The sequence below is a fragment of the Ipomoea nil genome, unplaced genomic scaffold (assembly GCF_001879475.1).
Source record: "Ipomoea nil cultivar Tokyo-kokei standard unplaced genomic scaffold, Asagao_1.1 scaffold1834, whole genome shotgun sequence".
In the NCBI taxonomy this organism is placed as follows: domain Eukaryota; kingdom Viridiplantae; phylum Streptophyta; class Magnoliopsida; order Solanales; family Convolvulaceae; genus Ipomoea; species Ipomoea nil.
In genome coordinates, this window is record NW_017618262.1 from 70,163 (window position 1) to 96,480 (window position 26,318).

At 36.3% G+C, this 26,318-nt stretch overlaps 1 protein-coding gene and 1 long non-coding RNA gene across 3 annotated transcripts; both read right to left on the reverse strand.

Annotated features, from left to right (window-relative positions):
• Positions 1-2,391: 2,391 nt before the first annotated feature.
• LOC109192992 lies at positions 2,392-19,193 on the reverse strand. Its single transcript, XR_002056183.1, has 3 exons — positions 19,183-19,193; positions 17,004-17,006; positions 2,392-2,504 (listed from the first exon to the last, which is right to left on the reverse strand). It is a non-coding gene; the product is annotated as an uncharacterized LOC109192992 (long non-coding RNA).
• On the reverse strand, positions 4,185-11,944 carry LOC109192989 (COP9 signalosome complex subunit 2). 2 transcript variants are annotated; one of them, XM_019343731.1, is made up of 13 exons: positions 11,783-11,944; positions 11,576-11,668; positions 10,722-10,800; positions 10,318-10,507; positions 8,406-8,646; positions 8,256-8,330; positions 8,043-8,177; positions 6,645-6,832; positions 5,346-5,414; positions 5,120-5,210; positions 4,908-5,042; positions 4,579-4,691; positions 4,185-4,489 (listed from the first exon to the last, which is right to left on the reverse strand). In XM_019343731.1, the coding sequence occupies exons 4-13, from the start codon at positions 10,350-10,352 to the stop codon at positions 4,399-4,401; spliced, it is 1,173 nt and encodes a 390-aa protein (XP_019199276.1). In that variant the 5' UTR covers positions 10,353-10,507; positions 10,722-10,800; positions 11,576-11,668; positions 11,783-11,944; the 3' UTR covers positions 4,185-4,398. The 2 variants fall into 2 exon arrangements, with proteins under 2 accessions (XP_019199276.1, XP_019199275.1); XM_019343730.1 differs by lacking the exon at positions 10,318-10,507.
• Positions 19,194-26,318: the final 7,125 nt, after the last annotated feature.

Consider the following 26,318-nt stretch of genomic DNA (forward strand, 5'->3'; position numbering starts at 1 on the left):
ATAAAATTTTTGACTTCGTTCCTGTGTTGTACACGAATGTACAATCACTTAGTGTGCGTGAGTTGTTGAAAATATATAAAGTTACCATTTAACAAACTGGATCAAGTGCATCTATCCATCTTTGTTATACATTGCATCTTAACTCAAGCCAACAGTAAATTGTAATTAGAGATCGATGACAGTGAGACGTGTAATATCGACTATAATAATTTTTGACTCACTGAATTTTGAATGGAACTTTTGCTCTATTTGGTAAAATAGTTAGTCTATCAATCTTTTTTTGAAAGTTACTAGCTCTATTCTCAACCTACTGAAACACAAAGAACCAGTAACGCCTCCACTGAGGCTCGATCTCATAATCTTCCAAATGGAAGTTCAACCCGGGTACCATTAGACCACATAGTCCTGGAAGTTCAAAAAAAAAGTTAGTCTATCAATCAATTTTAGCTTATTTGACTATTATTAATTGTTTGACTTGGTTAACAAATTAATATAAGTGTTTGATTAATTAGTGTTTTTTTTTTTTTTTGTAATTTCAAAATGTTAAAATTCAAAAAGCTGCTCAAAACAACTTTTTCAATGAATTTTTTTGAGAAAAAAAATTTATACCAAACAACTATCATCTAACAACTAATTTACCAAACACATTTTTACAATCAGCTAATGTTATCAACTAGTTATACTCTCTAATTAACTCATTCAGCTAATAGCTAACAACCATTTACCAAACAAGGTCAACATCTATCTCGACCTATTACGAGATGAGTACTCACCTTGTGTATTCAAGTTAATATTAATAAGAGTTAATACCCAAAATAGTCCCTCGACTATGTCGTAATTACCAATTTGGTCATCGACTATCATTCTTACCCAATTAAGTCCTCAACTATACAATTTTTACCCAATTTAGTCCTTTGTCAATTTGACTGTTTGTTGACTGTCAAAAGTGAAAATAAAATTGTAATTTTACAAGTTTTCTCCTTCCTCCTCATTTAGCAGCGCCAAATCATGTAGCAATAAGCTCCGGTTGAGTTCTAAACCTGTCAGTATCGAAGTAGTGGTTATGCATCGGATAGCCCATGAATTTGATTTCCAACGATTTTTTGACGATCGAAATCTAATCGGAGTGTATTGCTGCATGGTTTGGCGCTGCTAAATGGAGAGAAAGGAGAAATCTTGTAAAATTATAATTTTATCCCGACTTTTGACAGTCAGCAAACAGTCAAATTAATACAGAGGACTAAATTGGGTAAGAATTGTATAGTTGAGGACTAAATTGGGTAAGAATTGTATAGTTGAGGACTTAATTGAGTAAAAGTTACATAGTTGAGGACTTAATTGGGTAAGAATGATAGTTGAGGACCAAATTGGTAATTATGGCATAGTCGAGGGACCATTTTGGGTATTAACTCTATTAATAATCCTCCCAAATGCTCTGTCGGGTCGGAGTGTGGGGGACCCTTAAGGTTGGGGTTCAGCCTTTTAGAAGTTAATATTAATAATGTATCTTTAATTAATAAATTAATTATAATTACTTATTATAGACTTTTTTTTTTAGTATGACCCTGTTACATGTAGTAACTGTTCATATATATCTTCTCAATCTACTGAAATCTAACGAGTCAATACCGTCTCGAACCCATGACGGTAGGATAATATCTATCTGTTATAGATTAAATTTAAGAAAACTTCAATTGAATATAATCAACAAAATGATCTATAGTATTCTAAAAGTTGGGATGAATCCATATTCAAATATTATTTTAAATTAACAAAATTATACTAGTTAAAAAAAAAAAAAAACAAAATTATACTACATAAAATTTTCAGTTTTATATACAAAATTTTTAGTTTCAAATATTCATACTACATAACTATATGACATGTTATCTTAATATTAAACTAATATTAATTACTCCGTATTAATTATAAATAATATATTAACGATATAGAATGGAGTGAGTTAGGCGAAATAACGAGTGATTAATACGCTCTTCCCACATATTTTAGATTAATTAATAAACTAAAAGGCAGTTAATGACAATTTTGAAGAATTTAAGATAAGTCGACATTGACGAGGAAGATGAACGTAGGGGGTGTTTGATTGGATGGAAATCAAATTCTATGGAAAAGATTTTTCATGAAATGTAGGAAAATGTAGTTTTTACTTTGTTTGGTTGGATGGAAAATCTTTTCCATGGGAATTTGACTTCCCAAAGGTGAAGGAAAAGAAAATCCTACCTAAATATTGCTATTTTGTTTTTCAAATGAGTTGGGAAGAAAATATAGTAATATTAGACTATTTTGCCCCCATTAAAATTTATTAACTACACATGTATAAATTATTGTTAAGGGCATATTGGTCTTTATATTCATAATTCCTTACCATTCCAAACCCAACCAAACAATGGAATTCATATCCCCAGTAATTTCTTTTCCACTAACCAAACAATCGAATCTATTTTCATGGTAATTTGTTTTCCATAGAATTTGAATTCCATTTCCTTTCAAATATTTTCCAGCAAACCAAACGGGCCGTTAACAGAATAACAGCCAATTTGGTACATTGTAATTGTTTTTGTTTTGTTTTGTTTTTTCCGTAAGGTAATTCTTTGACTAGTGATATTACATTGCTTGGTTTGAGGGAATTTTAATTCAGCAACAGTTGAAAAAAGAAAAAACATGAAAATGACTAAATTCCTATTATTATTATTATTATTATTATTATTATTATTATATAATGACATTTTAATTTTTATATAACTTCTTTTCTTCTCATTTCTAATAATTCTATTCCTTCTATCAAGTAATGTAATTTTAATTCATACCTTATTTTGCCAATCAAACGCCGGCAAATTATTTTGTGGACCTGTGTTCAAGGATATAAAACTTACCTTTTAAAAATTTACAATTTGTGATGACTATGTATTATTGTATCCATAAATTCCAAAATTTCAAAATACTATTTATATTCTAAAAGTTCACAATTCTAATACTAAGAATAGACATTGCAAGGTAGACCCTATAACAACTGTGAAACGCCCTGTAAATTACAAGAATGAGTGAGAGACGACAATGATTGATAGTGGTGTTTATCCAATTAAGGATTGGTGGTACATGGCAAGGGGTCCATGTGATTGTCCGTTCTTGCCTGCCAAATTCAACATTCAACATTTGTACTAAAAGCGGAAAGAGACTGCAGATTGGGCCCCCATCACGTCACCTCATGCTGCTTCTATCGCCACCTAATTTCCACTTCCAACCACTCAAATTGCCAATCCCAAAAAAAAAAAAATACTCCTCAATTCTTGGTTGCCTTCAGCCTTGAGGTGAAAAAAAAAAGGAGCAAAATATAGACCACCAATTAAAAAAAAAAAAAAAAAAAACTTAAGAATCCTCATCTATTCTACGTTAGAGGATCTCTAATAGTTTAATTTTTAATGAGTTTTTTTGTACGCGTGACTGAAAAAGAGAAGATAAGAGGAAAGATAAAAAACAAAATAAAAAGAAAAGGAAAAACAAAATCTAAAAAGCAAAAAAAAATAATAAAAAAATATATACAGATTAATGAGCCTAGTGGGCGCGTGGAGTGCACACACCCAGCTAGGCACGCCTCACGCACACCAAGGAGATTATTTGCTTTTCTAGTGGGTCTTATTTTTTCAGCAAAAACCAAACTTCTCCTACAAAATCTCTTTTTCTTCTCTCTTTTCCACATAAATTTAGCATCTTCAAAAACCTCTCAAAAATCATTGATATGGATGCCCTTAGAACTCTGAGCAAGTAAATCACAAATGTGTTTTACTTACCTACGATGACCAGTGAAGTAAAGCTATTTTTACTTTGGATTGGTCAACGAGCTATTGTTGAAAGTAACAACTATTCGAGATAAGAGCAAATACAACTATACAAGTCTGGGCCAGCTTAACTTGACCGTTGAAGAGGCAGATAGAAATCTAGTCATCTTTGTAGAATCAGGGCACACACTTCATCCTTTTTAAAGATAAAGCCAAGCTGTAGACATACAATCAACCATATAATATTCGAGTTAGAAACAGCTTGACAAAATGTCAAAATCCCACCTCCAGAAGCCATCACTCTATCTTTGCTACGTGTACTCTGATCACATGGAAGGGAACACCAAAAACTCAGCCCTGCCCCAGTAGTTTGGTAATTTACACAGCTAATGATGAAGTACCTTCTAACTTTTTAAGTTGTTTGGTAAGCAAATTTGTCAAAAACATTTAAACTAGATTTGAGCCAACATCTCTGTAAATGGACACTTCTCCACTACCCATGAACATCTTCGGTGCAAAAGTAAACATAATGTTTGTAATCTATTGTTTTTTCCAGGAGTGACATTTTCAGATAGGATATACTCACAAAAAATCTCAAAAACTAACACACTCGGTTACTAACGGTCTGATAGAGGGACCTAAGCTGTGTGTTCCACTTATCCACGGCAGTGTATTTCTTCATCCCCTTTGACCTGCATGCAAAACATTACAAATGTGAAATATAGTGTGGAAAAACAAGTCATTGGAATAGACAGGTACTACACTTCAAAAGTCTACATACCTGTCACCACGTTCTAGGAGCCGGTTCACCTGATCAATGTGCCCTTGTATACGATTATCCAATATTAGCGAGACCAACAGCTCCTCCACATCTTTCTCAGGTACATTAAGTTCCTGTATATCAACATACGGTGTAAGCCAACCTATCTCCCTGTTGGGTATCCACCCACCAGAAGGGAATAGCAAAAAAAGGCAAAAACCAACAAAAATCAGAAGAATGGTGGTATTTAAAATAATACTGTAATAATGAATAGATAAATAGGAAAACAAATATGGAATGTCCTTGCAGCTCTTCACTGTAAAAGAGGACACTGATCTCTATCTAATCACCTTGGATATGAAAGGGATCCGAATTCTTGTGTAAGGCTTGATCAGTTTGAGCAATACTTGAGTCCTCACATTCCTCATAAGATCTTCAATGTAATTTCGTATAAAAGGATCATCCATTATTGTCCTTCTATTACTCTGAAGAAATTTACAAAATCAGTTTAAATCATAAGATTGAGAAGACATGTAAACTATAGATAGTGAAATAGAAATACCTTCAGAATTTTTTCAAACTCCAGGATCTCATTTCGTTGATATGCTGCTATCAAGTTTGTCATTGCCAATATCTCAGGATCATTTTTATATCTAAAAAGCACAACGCAGAAGAGTTTGGTCACATTAATAAACACACAATAAAGTGGACAAGCATAGACATACTCACTGATAAGTGGACTTTGAGAAAATAAAAAATAGCTCAAATTAAATTTGTTAAATACATACGGTTTTGCTTCTTGGCCATCAAAAGGGTTGACCTCAGACTCCATCAGCATATTAGCCAATACTAAGTATCTGCCGAATTTGAGGAAGTAAAATAGTTATTCTTAGAGATAGCTTGAATATATTTTATTGCCCAACAAGCTAAATTTCAAATCAAACCCAAGTATTTGTATTGTATAGATGAAAGAGCATTGGTAAAACCCCAAAATTGCACAAGCCAACATGTAATCACGTTATTGTCAGAGAACATAAAGCTATACTTGTGATGCAAATGTGGAAAATTACAATTTAACAATTATGATATCTATTCCAATTTGTGAGAAATGACCTTAATAAAGAGTTTAGATGAAAGCGAAAGTATTTAAAAGTCCAAAAACATCTGAAGATGCACTATAATCTCTGCAAGACTTGGACTGAAATAAAACTGCCAGTTATTGCAAACAGAGATTTCCCATCAGCTGGGAGTCTGGATATTACTTTGCACCTCATGTAACAAATGGAAGGAAAACTGGCAAACAGAGATTTCCCATCAGCTGGGAGTCTGGATATTACTTTGCACCTCATATAACAAATGGAAGGAAAAGTGGGAAAATCCAACCCAAAAAAATAACGGAAAAGCCCCCACAGGAAGAGTTGACCAAAAGACAGGTAGATTTGGACATGGCCATTTTAGGAAGGTACTGATCAGAAAGTAATTAAGTTGGTACAAGTAATCTCATCAAGTTCATTATAGAAACAAAAGGTAAATGTGGTCATAATTGAAAGCTTTCGTGTTACAAACATGGCATGATGTGCCATGTCCAGAACTTGCCTGAGATGCTTTTAACTCAACTGTCATGGGTAGTAATAACAAATGGTAGGCATTCAACAAGTCTTGAGAAGCATGGGGAGTGGTTCAATGCATGTACTGATCATCACTTGTACCACTATTTTCATCCTACAACTTTGCTATTTTATCATTGAAATTCTTCCTCAGGTCATCATCTACAAGCGCAATGATTTTTAGCCTTCCAGCAGAATTCCATTCAAAATTCCTAACAACCAGAAGATGATGGTAAAGTGGGAGAAAAGTTGAAATGGAGATGCTCTGGACTGAAGGGAATAGTGTTTCATTTGTCCAAGTCTCCAAGAGTGCAGACCTATGATATACCTTCTTTCTTATAATGAGCATAGATTACATTCACTGTATACTATTGTTTTAAATTGAAGAGAGAAGATGCTAAAAGAAGCACACAAACATAGAGATGCCATACACACAAAATATGCCTACTCAAGCAAACAAGACTGAAGTATAATACATACTTTAGACATTGGATACGCCGCTGGTTTCCAGCTTCATCATAGTTTTTAAAAGCTTCAAAGAAGTCCGTAGCTGCATCTGCCCATTGTCGCTCAGCCATATGCATTTTACCTCCACATTCGCGAATGATTCCCATAATTCGTGGGTGAGGAATTGCTGACTTTATAGACAGTGCTTTCTGGTATAATTCCTGGAATAAAAAAAAAATAAAAAAATCATGTTTGCTTGAATCTCAAAAATAGCAATTTGGGCATTCAGAAAAATCAGAAGAGTACACACAGAAATTAAGAATGAGCTACCCCCACAGAATACAAATTTCTGCTACATCGGAGGTACTTCAAATCCAACCCGACCCAAGTCATGTGTTAATGAGTTGGCATACAAGTGATACACAACTCATAAAATCATCATATAATTACACTATCAACACTTAGGTTGCATGACCATATGTAAAACACAAATTGCACAAGAAGGCATGAAACAAGGCAATTCACGAAGAAATGGCTTAGGAGTACAAAACTGTTAATAGATGGTTCCAGGAATACTTGGCCTAATAGTTATTTATTCTAATTGTTGTGGACAGAGCTGCACTTGTATCCAAACCCAAGTGAACCTTGAGCAACCAAGGTGAAGAGGTCAACAGCTTCTAATATTGAAGTTTGAGAAAACCATTATGTCACATTGAGACTTAAGCACTTAGACAAAGATGTATTACAAATCTCTCTCTCTCTCTCTCTCTCTCTCTCTCTCTCTATATATATATATATATATATATATATATATATATATATATATATATATATATATATTCCAATATCAATTTTGCACCCTACCTGGCAGAAATTAAAAAAAAAAAAAAACTGACAAATAGAAGCTGCTAGTCCCTTATGCTCTATTGTCATGTCATCTATGTCAATACTACCCAGCAAACAAGTACAAATATTGTTACTTCCTGAGTGTAATTAATTATGATTTATGAACTTAGATGACATAAATTTCATATTAATTCATAAACAACTATTATTTGCATAGAAACTATAAAGTAAAAACAAAAGCAATGCCAGAATTCTCAGAAGCATTTTGAAATGACAACTCAGATTGCATAAGCATGGTACACTCTTTATTTCCCTTAATCACACCATTCATTCTCCATTACCTCAAAATCTCTTATCGCGATTCACTTACTCTACTATGAAGCAGTGTAAAACAAAACAGTGTAACCATGGAATCTCTAGAAAACCACAATATCAACAAAAGGAGTGCAGAAAGCAGGGAGTGGAAAAGACGGATAAGAAGAAAGAGAAGATGCATCAATATCCACTCAAAGAAATTAGGAAAATGGAGTGCTAAAATAAATTATTCTATCAAATTGAGGAACTAAAAGAGATATAATTATGTACCTTCAGTTTCTTGTTGTTCTTAGTTTCGGTGTACATTTGGATCTCAATTGCATATACCTCCAATAAGTGTGTTCCTTTCTTCTGATCATCAGAGCCATCTTCTTTTTGACAAGACTTATGGAGCTCTTTCAAAATCTAATAAGAAAGATTCGTTATATTCACTATCCATATTAAGAGCAGTATAATATCTTGATGTAACCTGAAAACAAGCACCTTGCTCATCCTCCCATATTCACCCATGTCAAACCAAATTTTGCAAAGCTTTAGATTTGTCTTGAACCACAACCTCTGCAAGACAAACAAGTGAATGATAATTTTTTTTTAGGACATTTGCTTCCATCTAAGATCTACCTATAGTCTGACCTCATTCTTTGATTCTTCAAGAGCCTTCAGTGTTGTTTGGTAGAACTCTTGGAGGAGGCTGAAGTTCTGACTAGCTGATCCAGAAACAAAATCCATAATATTGTTTATACACTTTTCACTGTAATTACGTGTTACCGCTGATTTAATATAAGTCAGCATTTCTCTGTAAGCATCCATCATTTCTTTGTATTTCCCCAGCTTATAGTACAGCTTAACAGTTTGTTTTAAGGCTTTAAATCCCCTGAAAACAATGGAGAAGAATGTCGGTGAAGTGATGAGATGAAAACTTCTAGCAGGAAAAACTATGAATCCTTAGTGGGAGTGTGGGACTTCTATGTTCAAACAACTAATGTCAATAAATTTTAATAGATCAAAATACTAAAGCTTTCTCCGGTTGCCGCCTCTTTACTTCTGTGACCTCTGTTGGTAAGTGTTGAAAACTAAATAGTTAGGTTTATCTATAGGATTGTGTATGTTCATGAATAGGTGTCAGTTATGGGTAGTTACTTGGGTAGTTATTTACAGTTATGTCTTTGTGTATATATGTACTGTGTTTCTGTATTAGAAACAGAGAGAATATACCAATATAATTTCAGTTTTATATTCATTTCCTAGTCTTGATTCTTTATATTGCTTCCGCCTAACTGGCGGGTGGTATTATTCTCCACCCGCCAGGCCATTTCATCTTCCAAATTCAACATGGTATCAGAGCCACTTTCCTAGGGCATTTTCCTTATATTTTCCGGCATAAACAGTAGCCCTGAGACTGCCTCTTGAATTCCAACGTATCTATGGTGGTTTGCTTCAAAATCTACAACCACAGTCACTCTCGGAATCGCGCCGGCGACCTTCCCTCACGCGCTGGCGCGTGAGCCCACCTCCGGCGTGATTTTCCGACGAAATTCTCCAGAAACCTCTGTCCGTACCCCGTAACCCCATCTGCGTAGATTTGGCTGTGGTGTATTTTTCCTTGTGATGTATTCTCCGGTGAAAATTCCAGATTGTTGTTTTGCCCTTGGACCTTTTGGTGAAAGTTTGAAGGCTTTTTGGGTTTGTTGCCAAACCTTTTTCCGGGGTGTTTTTGGTATAACCGTATTTGTTTCTTTATATTCGGTATACCATACTTAGTCCCTAGGGTTTTCATGTTTGGCACCTTGTTTATTTCCGGAAGCTTCTTTTGTTATTCACTTATCCTATAAGAGGTATAAACAACAATCATGTGGTTTTCTCGGTATTCATACAACAATCATGTGGGCTCTACTACCTCCCATTTGCTGCTCAGATTGGTTTGCTCTGTCGTTCGTGATGAAGATTGTTGTTGGCAAATCCTAGAGTACTTATGTTGCTGTGAGGGTGTTCGTGTCAGTTTGTGACAAGCTTCGTCCCTGGTGCCTTCATTCCCAAGGGTTGTTTATAGCATTGTTCCTCCAAAGCCATCCAGCACTGTTATTCTCTAGCTGCTTTTAATCTTCATTTGTAATGTAGAGTGTATGTTTTAATCCAAGCTTGGAACTTCTAGATGTTCCAGCTTGAGGGGGAGTGTTGAAAACTAAATAGTTAGGTTTATCTATAGGATTGTGTATGTTCATGAATAGGTGTCAGTTATGGGTAGTTACTTGGGTAGTTATTTACAGTTATGTCTTTGTGTATATATGTACTGTGTTTCTGTATTAGAAACAGAGAGAATATACCAATATAATTTCAGTTTTATATTCATTTCCTAGTCTTGATTCTTTATATTGCTTCCGCCTAACTGGCGGGTGGTATTATTCTCCACCCGCCAGGCCATTTCATCTTCCAAATTCAACAGTAAGCATGTCCCCATAATGCATCAGGGACCCCAATTAGCATTCAAGCTACATGACTTACAAGCCTATTTCGAAATGTTATAGAAACACAAAAAGCATATTACTTAAGGACTAACTTAACTGGTGCAAACTCCATCATCAATACAAGCAATCTTTAAGGGATGACATAGAAAATGAATTCGAGGTAAAGCCTATTCATAATACTACGAGAATTAGCCTCCTGCAGAATAGATCCCATAAAAGATGTTCACATATATGTTTTCCTTAATCTCTCAAGCAATCCAACCCTCTGTCCTGGAAACAGCAAGGAAAAAAGGAGTAAATAAATAAAGGCGGAAAACCCCAAAACATGCTGCAGTATTTTGGTTTCCTCAAAAAGCATAGAGAACGAGCCCCCAAGTCAAAGACCCAATTGCCTTCTAACTATACTCATTCATCTCCTATAAAACAACTACTCCAATAGGTTGCAACCAGTCCAAAAACAACTTAAGAAGTTTGCAGTACTCACCAATCAGCTTTCTCAGGTTCCATCCTAACTACTTCAGCAAAACCCTCAAGTGCTGCTTCTGGATCCGATTCAACCAGGCCTATGAATAAAACACAGACAAAAATAGTAATTTAAGGAATACTAAATTTGGAAAAGAGAAAAGAAGGTTCAGGAAAAAAGGTTGAACATACAAATATAAAGAATATGTTTTTTTTAAAAGGTTTCAGATATAGCAAGGTTAATGTATCAATTATTAGTTTGCAGTCAAAACACTAGCAAGGAACAACACAAGTCCAACATACATTTTCTCTTCTGCAATTTCTTTTCCATTGGTACTGTTCACAGATTAATCAGATTTTGATGAGGTTATACGGAGTAATATTTTTGCTTCAAGTATAACTATAGAAGCTAAGTACTGATTAATATGACTCAAAGAAGAAAAAAGAACATGAAAGACATGCACAAAACCTTGCAAGTACAAATTTCAACAAAGCCCCTTATGATCTATCTAAACCTGCCTTGCCTTCTTGTGTGTCCCTCAGACCACATTCCTCTACACTAAACATGATCACCAGACCATCACTCCTTGGCAGCAGAGGAAGCCTGCACTGCCAATTGACAATGCATGCTTACTCTCTCTCCTTCTCTCTTCTTCTTCACATAATTCGATGCTCCTGAGCGTAAAAAAAATCACTCTGACGGCTAAAATAACTTGTTGCCTACTTCACTACTTGTCCAGGTGCGGAACTTTCACGTAATAACACCAAACAAGAATAACCAGAGAGAAATTGAAAGCCTAACAGCAAACTTCACACTTTTCAGTTTTCAGAATATTGAAGCTAAGAAAACTAAAAGCATAAACTTAAGAAAAAAACCTTTGGAGTTGTAATATTGATTCTCAATATCGACGTCCTGCTCTTCAGGCTCCTCGTCGGAGTACTCAAAACCGTAATCCTCCATATCCGCATCTGTAGCATAAACCAGAGAAGCATTACAGGCGGATTTATATATTCAATTATTACATATCAAATTCTAAGAAGAAAAATTCAGATAAAAAAGATAAGGTAATTTGGGCGATTTACCGGAACTCATTGTTGAATTTAGTGTAGAGCGTAGCGAGACTCGACGAAGAAAATATCAAACCGAAAGGTGAAGAGAAACAGTGATCCGTATAATACAGCTACAGAAGACGGTAGGAGTAACTGAGTAATAACAGAATAAGGCAAGATACAGCGGGTTGAAACTTTGGGTATAAAGCCGCGTTGGGTAAAAAACGGGTTGTGTGATTTATTTTTATTCAACACCATCAATTTGACTTAACCTTAAAAAACATGTTAGTTATTAGTAGGTAAAAACATTATAATCACATAAATAAAAAGAAAATTTCTGTTATATTAGCGTTCTTCTCCAAAACTTTCAAATTGTTTGATGGTATGTTGAATACCTCACAGCATTTCTCTTATAATAAAACATAAGTTAGTCCAACATGTAGTAATTTGCAATTAAAACTGCACACAACAATTAAAAAAAAAAAATTATATTAAACCAAAACAAAAACTAAAGATCAATTACTAAGATTATAGTACATTCTAAGACTTGACCAAAACTTAAAAATAGAATGACATTTTTGGAAAGTACATCAAAGAATCTTTTGAATTATAACCAAGGACAGAAAATTAAAGTAAACGCAAAATGGAGCAATAAGAACTTCTACATTTCTTAAAAAATTTGAAGTGTAACATGGTAGAATATGCAAATTAACCTGACAAAAGCTAACACTATAGTACATTGTGATACCAGAAAGAACTAAACAAGAGTTGATACCATTATAGTACAGTTTGAGACATGACAAGACTAAAATTATCATGACTGTTTAGGCTACATTATCAAAGAATCAAGATAGAATTAAAATCAAGGCAGAAAAAAAAAAAAAAAACTTAATGGAAAATAGATTTGCACTATCATTAAACATTTCTATTTACTTTATACTAAACATTTCATTCTGACACACTAAAATGGTGTAACTTTCCAAGTATCATACCATATTTAAGAGAACATTCAACACCAAATAACAAAAAAAAAAAAATGCAAATAGAAAAAAAAGGTCTACTGTTAAATTGTCGATAATTTGAGTACACTCTAATACTGGACAAGTCATTACACATTTTTTCTATCAATATACTATTCTGACACAAGGCTCCCAAGCTAAGGTGATGAAGTAGATAGTCCAGTCACAACAACTCAGCAGAATAACAAGATTAAATCTACTGAAGAGTCTGAAAATGTGAAAAGATGTCTGCTGGACCAGTTTTCTTCATTAAGGAAACTTAAGAAATCTAAGAATATTAATGTGAAAGTAAAAAAAAATTGAACTTAGGGGCGTTTGGTTCACGAAATCTTGGATTACCCCAGGTAATAGGATTACCTCCTGGAAGGTAATGTGAGATTTTGGGAATGTAAGATTACCTTGTGTGTTTGGTTTGGATGGTGTAATATAATATTACCTTGTTTGGTTCAGGGTTATATTTTAGGTTATATGGATCAATTTACAATAATGCCCTCAATAATATATATATATATATATATATATATATATATATATATATATATATATATATATATATATATATATATATATATATATATATATATATATATATATATATATATATATATATATATATATATATATATATGGAAGGGATCAGGTGCATTTGTTGCTTCCCGTGCGGATGTGCGGTGGATTAATGTGCGTGAGGTTTATACTTAATGTGCCTGAGATTTGTACTTAATGTGCGTCATGTTAATATGCATGAGTTTTGTACTTAATGTGCCTGAGTATTGTGTTTAATGTGCGTGAGATTTGTGCTTAATATGCGTGAGTATTTCAGAATTACGAGCTCATAAGGAAGCAGAACAGAAACTCACGCATATTAACGCCCAATCTTCTTGTTACTTCTTCCTTCAATTTGGCCATGGATTCTGGATTATCAACTACCTTCAGTGCAGTTGAATGTTTATACAAATGACGCATGCACAGTAAAATTTACACAGTAGCTAAGTGTGGATTTCTGTTGTGTTATTCCCATAATTCTTAACCACCATAGCCTGTCTCCGCATCATCATCATCAGGGAGGGGGCAAATGACTACTGGGGATGGGGAAGAAGTTGACATCTGCATTTTACACATTCACGCACATTAAGTACAAATCTCAGGCACATTAAGCACAACACTCACGCACATTGTGTACAAATCTCACGCACATTAATCCACCGCACATCTGCACGGGAAGCAACAAATGCACCTGATCCTTTCAATATATATATATATATATATATATATATATATATATATATATATATATATATATATATATATATATATATATATATATATATGGTAGGATATATCCCGACCGGCATGCCACGTCTTTTCTTGTTATTTGTGCAGGTTTACAGGTCGGACATTCCTGAAGGAAGCCGGTCGGACTCGACCGGTATATCTCCCGACCGATGTCTACAACACCCGGTTGATGGCCCTTGAACGAGAGATTCGAGAAGAAGCACGTGGCAACGTTACACGATGACAGGCAGAGCTCGCTGGGTGAAGACACGTGGGTGCTACGTGGGTTACATGCTGGCCGGCCGAAATTGTGTCCGGCCTAGTGGCTATAAATACCCGCGGCGGCTATAGTGTGGGGGACTTTTGAGACGATCAATAGGCTATTTACAGAGCAGCCCGACCGCAGTCAGTCGGCCCTCGGAATAGCCATTTTAGATTGTATTAGGTCCTCCCTTGATCAATAAAAGTCTTTATTTGCTTTGACTTGATCTTCTTTAGTATCTTGACCGCCTTATGTGGAATTTATACTATCAATATATATATATATATATATATATATATATATATATATATATATATATATATATATATATATATTATGTGTGTTTTTTATTTATATCTATGAATGTATATCAAAACTTAAATATTAAAAAAGTGAAATATATAAATATACACATATGTATATTTAATTATATAAACATATATTAATTTCATTATTATTATTATTATTATTATTATTATTATTATTATTATTATTATTATATAAAGATTAGTTTTTTTTTTTTTGAAACAAACGCAAACATTTTCATTAACAACTTAGCAGACCAGAAATACAAGCTGGTGGGATGAATTCCCACGTTTCAGAGACAGATGAAGAACCGATTGCCCGAGCTAATTCGTGAGCCACGCGATTCGCTGTTCTCTTGACATGGCATACATTTACGCTACCTATGTCAGTAGATGGAACAATTGGCAGAGCTTGATCTGCTTGTAAAGATTGTAAGATGACCCTCATCTGAATTTCACTCCCTTCCCTTGATACACCCATACAAAAACTCAAATCCGAATCACGCGGTATATATATCCAATCACCAACGACATCTTCATACTCAATGCGATATGTGGGCGGGTATATGAAAAATCGACTCAAGTTCTTGCTGCAAACCCTGAATAGTCCAGGAGGGCGGGAGTGCAAACACTACTTTCAATTCTCCATATCTCACCTTGACAGTCTTTGCAGATCTGCAACACCTCTCTTACGCTTCTTACTCGGAGCAGCTTGTGTATCTTGTTTTGCAGCTTGTGAATCATCGGATCTTTTCCTGCTGTGACGTGGCCATTTAAGGATGCCAAAGTCCCGATAGGCTCGACTCAATGTTGTGTTGCTAACTGCAAGCACAATGGCGGGATATATAAATATATATATGTGTGTACGAATGCAATAAAACATATAACAAGCTCACCCTTAAGGATTTTGGCAGCATCACACAAATGTTTATCAAGGTGTCCCTCGATTATCTCCTTGGTGATCCCATATTTTTCCTTCCACCAGTTATGTTTCTTTGACACAGTTGTTGAAACTGAGGAGGAGGAGGGCAGAAGGAGAGGCAGAGAGGGATTTGTGGAATCAGGATTGCATTGTTGTGCTACATGATCTATAAACATAGACATTCTAACATAAAGAATAATGCTGAAAAATGCAAAGATAACTGTATTTTCAATGTTTTATGATCAAGAAAACCAAACAACTATACATATGCATGTTAGATTAATCCTAAACCCTAAACTAACTGAGAACATAAACTAACTATAAACCGTGCAAAATTAACCAGATCTGAGCGATAAACAGCTAAAACATAAAAGGGGAAACATAACACAAACTAACTGTAAATAGAGATAATTTATGATGTAGTATTAGCCTTGTGCACATAATCCATGTAAAGTTTCACTATTTGCCTAATCTATGTTAATGTCATACATTCATGACACTGAAAAAAAAAAAAAAAAAAAAAAAAAAAAACAAGGCATGAAATTCTAAATAAATAACAGATTAGAGAATTATACTTGTCAAAAAAACTGTTCAAATAAATAAAACTGTAAATTAGGTTTTTACAAAATGTAATGAAACCAATTGTTAGGACAGTTTCAAGACAGATTACTAAAACCATAGGAATCTAGATGTATATACATAGCATATCATCTTTGACAGATTTTATTTATCTAACACTTCGTAACCTAAAATAAGTGAATTGTCATTCTAATTCACTGAAGAAAAAAAAATTCTAAAAGTGCATGGAGATTTTATTACTATTTTCTTTCTAGAATTGATACCCATTACTCTTTTCAAATAACAGGAGAAATGGAGCTTTTATTACTAAAAGTGCTTTGCAAAGAGAGAGTCTAATCATCTAAAAAAACTTTAGTTACATTGTAGTAAGATAAAACTTGTTCCAATATCTAAAGCTTGTTTAATGAATACAAAAAGTTATATGCATAGCCAAAACAACGATTGCCACGCTCAATACCCTCTAGCCTCTTCAAGCATCCTGCAAGTTAGCCTAGACCCTCTTTAGTTAGTGACATAACCATCATCTTCGGAATATTTGTGAATAGTGTTAACATGTTATGTTATTATTATTAAAGTGTAACATTATATTAGTTTAGTTAGACTTTGATTTAGTCAGTAACTGCTAGCTAATGTATAGGGATAGTTAGGCTAGTCATCTAAGTCTATTGTATCTCTGTGTAACGATCGATTCATTCAATCAACGCAAATTATTCTCTAATCTGGTATCAGAGCCAGACCAAAGGTCATGGGTTCGAATCTCAGCGCCACCCATAAGCGACTACGATCCACGTGTTGCTTGGAACCCACCGCACACGTGAGGGGGCGTGTTGAGCATATAGCCATTAATGTGCAATCCAACCATCAGCTTAGGCTTTTAGTTGAGATGGAGCACATGCTTCAATTTGGTATCAGAGCAAGCCCAGGTTTCTCTCACTCTCTCTCTACCAACCATGTCCACCAACTACAGTGAGCGGACGGTCACCGCCGCCGCTGCACCACCGCCGGCCACCACAAACAACCTCTCCTCCTCGAATCATTTTGTGTCCGGCGGTCGACATACAGTGATGATGGCGGGCAGAGGCTACCGGCAGAGCCATGAATGCAGTGGTGGCAACCGGCAGTCGAACTACTCGCAGGGTCGTGGTCGTGGAGGCTGTGGTAACGACAGAAGACGTAGAGGCGGTGGTTCACGTTGTCAGGTCTGCCGGGCGCACGGTCACACGGCTCTGTACTGCCGGTAGCGCTACTCCGGTCTCCCACCGCCACATGTTCACTCGGCAGTCACCGGTGATGAGGTGACAATCTCGGCAGATGCGTGGTTCCCGGACACCGGGGCTTCGTCTCACGCCACGCTGGACTCGACCATGATGGCACATTCCGAGCCTTACGTTGGTGGCGACGTGTTGCGCGTAGGCAACGGTTCAGGTTTGGGGATTTCTGGTATTGGTCATGCATCACTGTATTCCGCGTCTAGATCTCTTCGTTTATCTGATATTTTACATGTTCCTAATCTTTCACTTCCATTATTATCTGTTAATCGATTCACTGCCGATAACGATGTATTCTTTGAATTTCACCATAATTACTTTCTTGTGAAGGATTGCAAAACCAAAATGGTGCTCCTTAAAGGTCCTAGCACGTGGGGTTTATACAAGCTGTCATTGTCTCGGTCACATATTGCGTTTGTTACGGCTCGGGCGTCGGCGGATGTTTGGCACCGTTGGCTTGGTCACCCTCACGCACGAGTCCAAGAGCGTGTTCTACGCAGTTGTCGGTCACCTCACAAAAATTGAGTTCGTCCCAAATGTGTTCGTCGTGTCAGCTTGGGAAATCATCCCGTTTCCCATTAGATAGAGTTTATGATTCTAGCAATAATGTACTCGATTTAGTGTATACCGATATTTGGGGCCCGACACCCGTTGTTTCTGCCGGGGGTTTTCGTTATTTTCTTTTATTTGTCGATGATCACTCCCGTTGTTGCTGGTTTTACCCATTACGGTTAAAATCAGACATATATAAATGTTTTGATGCTTTTCGTGTGATGGTAGAACGCCAATTTTCGTGTTCTATAAAAGTTATTCAATCTAACCTCGGGGGCGAATACCGCCGTCTGCACGCAATTTTCCTTTCACATGGTATTGTGCATAGGCAGTCCTGTGCCTATACACATGAGCAAAACGGGCGTGTAGAGCGCCGGGATAAACACATTGTCGAAACCGGTCTGACTCTACTAGCCCAAGGTTCGGTTCCAGTTAAATACTGGGATTACGCGTTTGAAACAACAACCTATCTCATATATATATTTAAAATTTTGGTTAACCGTTCGATTATTTTAGTTAACCAATAGTTTCGAATCAAATTAACCGTTAACCAAAATTTTACAAATTCTTTAACCATTAACTAAATCGAAGTTTTTCGGTTAAAGAACGGTTAAATCGAAATTTTTCTGTTTGGTCGATTAATCGAATTTTCACCGAAGTTTGCACACCCCTAGTTATTGTTATTTTCTTTTGGGAAAAATGGTCAAATAGACCCTCGAACTTTAGCTAATAAGTCAATTAGCCCCTTCAACTTTTTAAAGGTGCAGTTATACCATCAACAATTTATTTTGATGTAATGAAACCCAAAAACCAGTAAATGACATAATATCACAGGTCATTAGATCCGCTACACTCCAACAAAAATTTCAAGCAAAAAAGTGACAGGCGACCACAGGTCATTGCTCACCGTTAACCGTTAACCGAACCGAAGTTTGCTCTACCGAATTCACCGAACCGAAATTTGTTTCGGTTAATCGGTCGGTTAACCGATTAACCGAACTTTTTAAAATTAAAATTTAAAATTTTAAAAATAACACCTAAAATAATAAATTCAATTAAAATAAAATACATATCATAATAAATTCATAACAAAATATACAAAAACATTAATTATAAACTCCAAACATCCATAACTTTAAATTAGTATATATATTTATATTATTATTTATATATATTAAAAACTTTGGTTAACCGACCTTTCGAACCGAATTAACCGTTAACCGAAGTTTTAAAATTCTTTTAACCATTAACCGAACCAAAAAAAGTTCGGTTCGAAAACGATTAACCGAACTTTATCAGTTCGGTCAGTTTACCGAAAATTATCCAAAGTTTGCACACCCCTAATTCATACTAATTATTAATTTTTGGATTTGTCTTTTTGTGTTCCTCGATCCAAACCTTTTTCAAATTGTAATTGGGAACTATGGATCATATCGGATACCAGTAGAAATTTTGATATATATATATATATATATATATATATATATATATATATATATATATATATATATATATATATATATATATATATATATATATATATTATGCTTATTTTGAAAAATATAATAAAATTATGTTATAATGTAGTAATTTTTGCCAACTTAGGAAATTGGGTTTATGCTGGCTTTTTAATTAAAAATTATAATTATTACAAAATACAAATATTTAATTTTTGTGTTGAAAACTTAAATACCATTTATATATGAATAATGAGAATAGTGTCATTTGAATACTGGTCTATTTAGTTGACAAAAGTAGAATAATAATTGTTTGATGACTATAATTTTAGGTGTACTCAGGATTTTCACCGTCTGGCACAGTAATTAATCTTTTTCGATGAATTATAAGTACCTCTTTTGAATGGAATAGCTAGCCTGTTGATGACTATAATTTAATTATATATCTATAATATGCCAACATCTTTAATTGACATGATACTTAAACTTGTGATCTTCCATGTAAAATGATAACACTAATGTCATCAGACAACAAAATACTTGGCCGTAACTTTTAATTATTATCACATATTCACATTAGCATCCATCATATCAGGGCAAACGGCCAGATATTAGGCTACTGGTCGGTTCTTTGATTTGGTGCATGTGAAAGCTAGCTAAGGTTGGTTGAGACTTAGAAAATGTTACGCTGCCAAATTTAACATGACCTAACATATTTAAGATATATATCAATTTGTGTCTTTTTAAGTAATCATAACTTGTGGTATAATGACACCAAGTTACTCCCTTATATGAGAAGTTGTGGGATCGAGAAAAGCAATATGTAATATTGTCGATACTGTGCACAGGTCAATCCAGTCTTGTGATCATAACCGGAAAATTCAGAGCCAGCTACTACCTAAGACTATCAGTCGTTATATTATAGACCGCGGTGCATGTGCACCGCGGTCAAAAACGGCGCCGTTTCTTTAAGTAAAGAAACGGCCCGCCGTTAGAGTTAACGGAGTCCGCTTGTCTGGTGTATTAAACACCAACTGACACTATAGTATATCTAAACTGACACTGCAGTTATATCAAAATGATACTGTAGTTATAGTGAAATGAAACTGCAGTGTATATAAAATGAAACTGAATAACATTTCACATATTTGAGTGTATATTGTACAATGAAGCTGTAATTATATCAAAATAATCATGTAGTTGTGTTTTAATGAAACTATAATGTATATAAAATAAAATTAAATAACATTTTCACATATTTGAGTCTATAAAATATCGAATGAAACTATAGTTATATCGAAATGAAACTGTAGTTGTGTTGAACTGAAACTGCAGTGTATACAAAATGACACTGAATAACAGAGTTACTTTTTGCAAAAGGGTACGAAACGGCGGAAACTAACACTGTTTATTTTCATTTAAAAAAAAAAAGACGCGCGGTGCATAATCGATTATATATGCACCGCGGTGCATAATATAATTTGCCTGAGACTATACATTGGGTAAATTCAGACTTGTGATCTTAAAAGTTAAATCAAGTTCCGCTTAAAATTAAACTTATTTAATATTATAGTTACAAAGTAGAGCATGAATTGTAGCGTGGGATATGGGACATATATACACAGGCCGGCCTGCACGTTATACATGCATAGATGACGCTTCTCCTAACAGAAAGCTCATCACTTTCCTCCTTGCTTCAAGCCTGCAATTCTGCATCTTTACCACCTTTATATGCACATTAATGAACTCTACAGCTGTACTGTGTAATCATATCGACTATATATATTCACCATTCTCAGCTCATCACACCCACACACAAATTAAAATCAATTAATCAAAACCATTTTCATCATCGTTAATCTAGAATGGGGTTTCTTCAGATCAATGCTGCCAGTACAACGACGGCGATAATGATGCTGCTGCTTCTGGTGGCGACGGTGCGGCAAGGCGGAGGGCAGCCGCAGCCGGCGCAGCTAGGGCAGTGCCTCGTCACCTGTAGCCAGAGAACCATCGCTTGCACCATGCAGTGCGGCGCCGCCGCCGTGCTTGACTCCTTGGCGTGCATGACCGCTTGCGGCACCAACAGCGTCGGCTGTGGCACCGGTTGCCTCAGCGGTGTTAACCCGCCGGGGCCGCCGGCCGGAGTTTAATTTCATGGCGCTAGCTGGATGGTCTTTTATAGTTTCATTATGTTGCATATCAGCATATGCATGTTCAAAAACTTGCTATATATGTATTGTCTTCTGAATCATATGATATAATAATTAATAAAATAATATTTATATGTATATTCGTATAAGAATATTCCGAATAATAATTCAAATGCATAGTCTAAAATGCGTATATTAATTTACATTTTCACTACCGGAAATTATGAAATTTCTGACCACCTGAAAGTGATCTTAAATCAAGTTGATACCAAAAAGTGATCGGAAATAACAACAAAGGTTTTTCCGAATACCAAAAGTGGTCAGAATAAGATTTTCGACTTGATTTAAGATCACTTTCAGGTGGTCGAAAATTTCATAATTTCCAGTAGTGTTTTACCCTCCTTTTTTTTTTTTTTTTTTTTTTTTTTTATGTCTGTACTTAATCATTTGCGCCTATTTATTAAATACAAAATTGATGAATATTAGTCAACTTAAAGTAAACATTAATTTAACCGCCTAAAGGAATTTCTCAATTTTCACACTTCGCCTCGACAAGATAATGAAATGGTAAATCACGGTAACTGAGTGACTCAATTTTTAACTACAATTGTATAGAGATATATGATTTAGCCATGATTTTATGAAGTTGTTTAATATTTGTGATGTTAATCTTTCGTATATTTTAAAAAATATTTATTTTAACCTACCAACATATATAGAACAATATATTGGTTATCAAATTATCAATTTAACTATAAGGTCTGAGAATACGGGATGTTGTACACAAAAAAAAAAAAAAAATTAATTTAATTATAAAATGAAAATTACTTAATATTAAAACTTATTACATTTAAGGTTAAATTAAAGACCAATATAAGTCAGTGGGCATAACTCATAAGCATGGTATATGGTACTAAGCAACCCAAAGAGTGGGGTTGTTTCTACAATCTTTGCAGGTTAACTAGGAGGGAGAAAATAGAAGAAGTAAAAAAAAAAAAAAAAAAAAAAAAAAAAGGCTCAGCTTACGCTCCCACCTTTTTTTTTTGAAAGTCAACCTGGAGGTTGTATTTATAGAAGTGGTAAAATAGAGTCTGGAGGGACATTGTCCCAGTACATAGCAGTATCAAACGTGAAAGCTGTAGAAGCTAGAGTATGAGCTAATGAATTCTGTAATCTAGGAATGTAAATAATTGAGCAATACGAAAAAGTAGATATATGAGCTCTGCAGTTGTCGATAGCATAGCCCAGGTATGACCGTGGTGTTATTGATGGTCCCGATAGATAGGACTGTAGCACTTGGCAATCCGTGAATACTTGTATAGATAATTCATCCCGCCTCTTGAGCCATGACAAGACTTCTTTGCATGCAATAGCCTCAGCCGATAGCGGGGAGTGGCATCCAATCAATGGGGCGGTGAAAGCCGACAAATAATGGCCGTTGGCGTCGAGGAGGATCGCCCCAACAGCAGCGGCATTCGTTCCGTGGTGGTAGCTGGCGTCCATGTAGCATTTTACCGGTGATGGTGATACACCATGGTGCGGGTCCGGCAGTACGGGCAGCAGCGGCGGTGGAAAAGCGGCAGTCGGTCCAGCAGTAGGCGGCAGCGGAGGCTGGTCGGCAGTACGGGCAGTAGCGGCGGTATGGGCAGCAGCGGCGGTACGGGCAGTAGCGGCGGTTCCTTGGCCCCGTTCCGGCTGTGGCGCACGGTGGTGAACCATTTTCCACGCCTTCATCGTGGACGTTGCAGTCAATAATAGCTTGGTTGGCGTTGGTAGGCAGGCATCCCACACTGCACCGTTTCGCGCCCTCCATAAATGATAAAGTATTGCAGCTGCATAAATAATTCCATCAAAGTCTAGAACATTCAAGATTGCACTAAACCATTCATGGAAAACATTTGTCATAATAATGGGGATTGGAAGGTTGGATTTAGCCCATATGGAGTGTGCATAGTCACACAAAACTAATGCATGCATGGTATCCTCACTCATTCTTCCACACATGGCACACATCGGGTTAATCTCCACTCTCTTTATAAGCAAATTATTGGTAGTAGGGAGGATATCACAAATAGCCCTCCATAAGAATGTCTTCCATTTGGGTGGGATTTTTAGTTTCCATAGGGTAAGCCATTCACTAAAATCCCATTAGAATTGTTCTCATAGTTTCCAACTATTCGTCTATATCCACTTTTGACTGAATAATAACCGTTAGGATCATCATACCAATACCATATATCTTCATACTCAGGGGCAACCGGTATTTTCTGAATTCTAGGTATATCATCTGGTTGGAAAATATCAGCTAGTATGTGCGGGTCCCATGTTTTTGTATCCTGATCAATTAATCCTACCACTTTGGCTCCAGACAGGTGTTGTGGCATTTCCGTATGAATCATAGGATCAATCTCATCCTGTAACCAAGGGTGTTCCCATATCAAGGTAGATTCCCCGTTCCCAATTCGCTTTCGTACACCTCCACATATTAAATCTTTAGCTGCCATAATGCTCCGCCAGCAGAAACTTGGATTATTTCCTATAGTTGCCTCTAGGAAAGTATCCTTTGGGTAATACCTGGCCTTATAAACCCTGGCTACCAATGAGTCTGGGTTAGTGAGCAATCTCCACGCCTGTTTTCCCAACATTGCCAAATTAAATGCCCTTAAGTCTTTAAACCCCATGCCTCCATATTTCTTTGGGACACACAATCTATCCCAGGCTTTCCAGTGTATGCCCCGCTCGGTTCCTGACCCCCACCAGTACCGATTCATAACCCGCTCAATAGCTGTACAAGTAGATATAGGTAGTAGGAAGACACTCATTGAAAAAGTTGGCATTGCCTGGGCCACACTTTTTAATAAGATCTCCTTCCCAGCCTGGGTTAACAACCTCTTATTCCAGGACCCAATTCTCTGCCTTATTTTATCTTCTATATATGCAAACGCCGCCTTTTTATTTCTGCCCACAAAGGAGGGTAGTCCTAGGTATTTCCCGAAACTTGGAGCTTGGTTAACACCTAGTATTTGTGCTACCATATCCCTATCATTCTGCCCCGTATTTCTGCTATAACAAATGCTGGATTTATGATAATTCATCTTTTGGCCAGAGAAACTCTCATATAGTAACAAACAATTTCTAATTTCAGATACTTCCTGCGTATTCGCTCTGAAGAACAGTAGGCTATCATCTGCAAAAAATAAGTGAGAGATCGGAGGTGCCCCTCTAGCAACCCTGCATCCATGTATTAATCCACTATCTTGCGCTCTCTGCAATAGAACTGACAGCCCTTCTGCACAGATAATAAATAAATACGGGGACAATGGATCCCCCTGGCGGAGACCACGCGTGGGTGTAATGGGAGAACTACGAGAGCCATTAATCAGAAGATTATATGACACAGTAGTGACACATAACATAATCAATTCAACCCACCTGCTATCAAAACCCAGGGCTAATAACATTTCGCGGAGAAAGGGCCATTCCATGCGATCGTAGGCTTTGGCCATATCTAATTTAAGTGCTCCCCATCCTACAGCACCACATTGCTTCCTGTTCAAGAAATGCCCTACCTCAGCAGCTACAAGGATATTGTCAGTAATCAACCTGTCTGGAATAAATGCACTCTGAGAGCCCGATATTATCTTCGCCATTAATGGTTTCATTCTTTGCGTAATCATCTTCGCCATAATTCTGTAAATCACATTGCTCAGAGCTATAGGGCGAAAATCCGTTATCATTTCAGGGGTTTTCTTCTTCGGAATGAGTACCACATCCGTATCGTTTAGACCAGAGGGGAAGACACGATTATTGAGGCAGTTTAGAGTAAATGTCGAAATATCACTTCCAACTATGTCCCAAAAGTGCTGGTAAAATCCTGGGTTCATACCATCCGGACCAGGTGCCTTGTCTGGGGCCATTGCAAACAGAGCCTCTTTAACATCAGCTAGCTCAAAGGGTCGTAATAAGGATTCATTCTGAGTACGGGTCACACGGGGGGTTATCCCAGAGAATAACACATCACCATCCACAGGTCCACCAGAGGAAAATATATGGGTAAAATAATCCAAAATAATTGCATTCATAGCATTTCCTTCCAACAAATCCCCATTATCATTCATAAGCTTATAAATAGTATTCTTCTTCTTACGATGAGAGGCGTACCTGTGATAAAATCTTGTATTTGCGTCAGCATTCTTGAGCCAGTGTTGCTTAGCTCTCTGTTTCCAGTAAACATCCTCTTGGGCCTCCATACTACACAGAAGTCCTTCCAGTCTTTGGAATTCAGCCAAAGAAGTAGAGTCAGTGCGACCCCTCAGACGCAGTTGCTGATTTCGCAGGAGCATGATTTTCTCCCCAAACTTATGATACCGATCACCACCCCACCTGGTTAACCGGTTCCCACAATGCACTATACAGTCCTGGACCCCATCACGCCTTCCCTCCTCCCATGACTTTTCCACAACCTTCCTGCACCCATCATCATAAATCCAAGCCATCTCAAACCGAAACCGAAAGCCCCTCCTCCCTCGCCCTCCTCCCTGGAACGTGTCATTAATACTCAGAAATAACGCGGAGTGATCCGATTTCCGCATCAGATTATTAACAAGCCTGGCCCCCGGCACAATCTCTCGCCAATCATCAGACACCAGTACCTTATCCAACATTTCCTCAATACAATTTGATGTTCCTTTCCCTTTGTCCCAAGTAAAACGGTACCCCTCCATAGGCAACTGAGTCAAACCACATTGATCAATAGTCTCCCCAAACCCGCGTAGGAGAT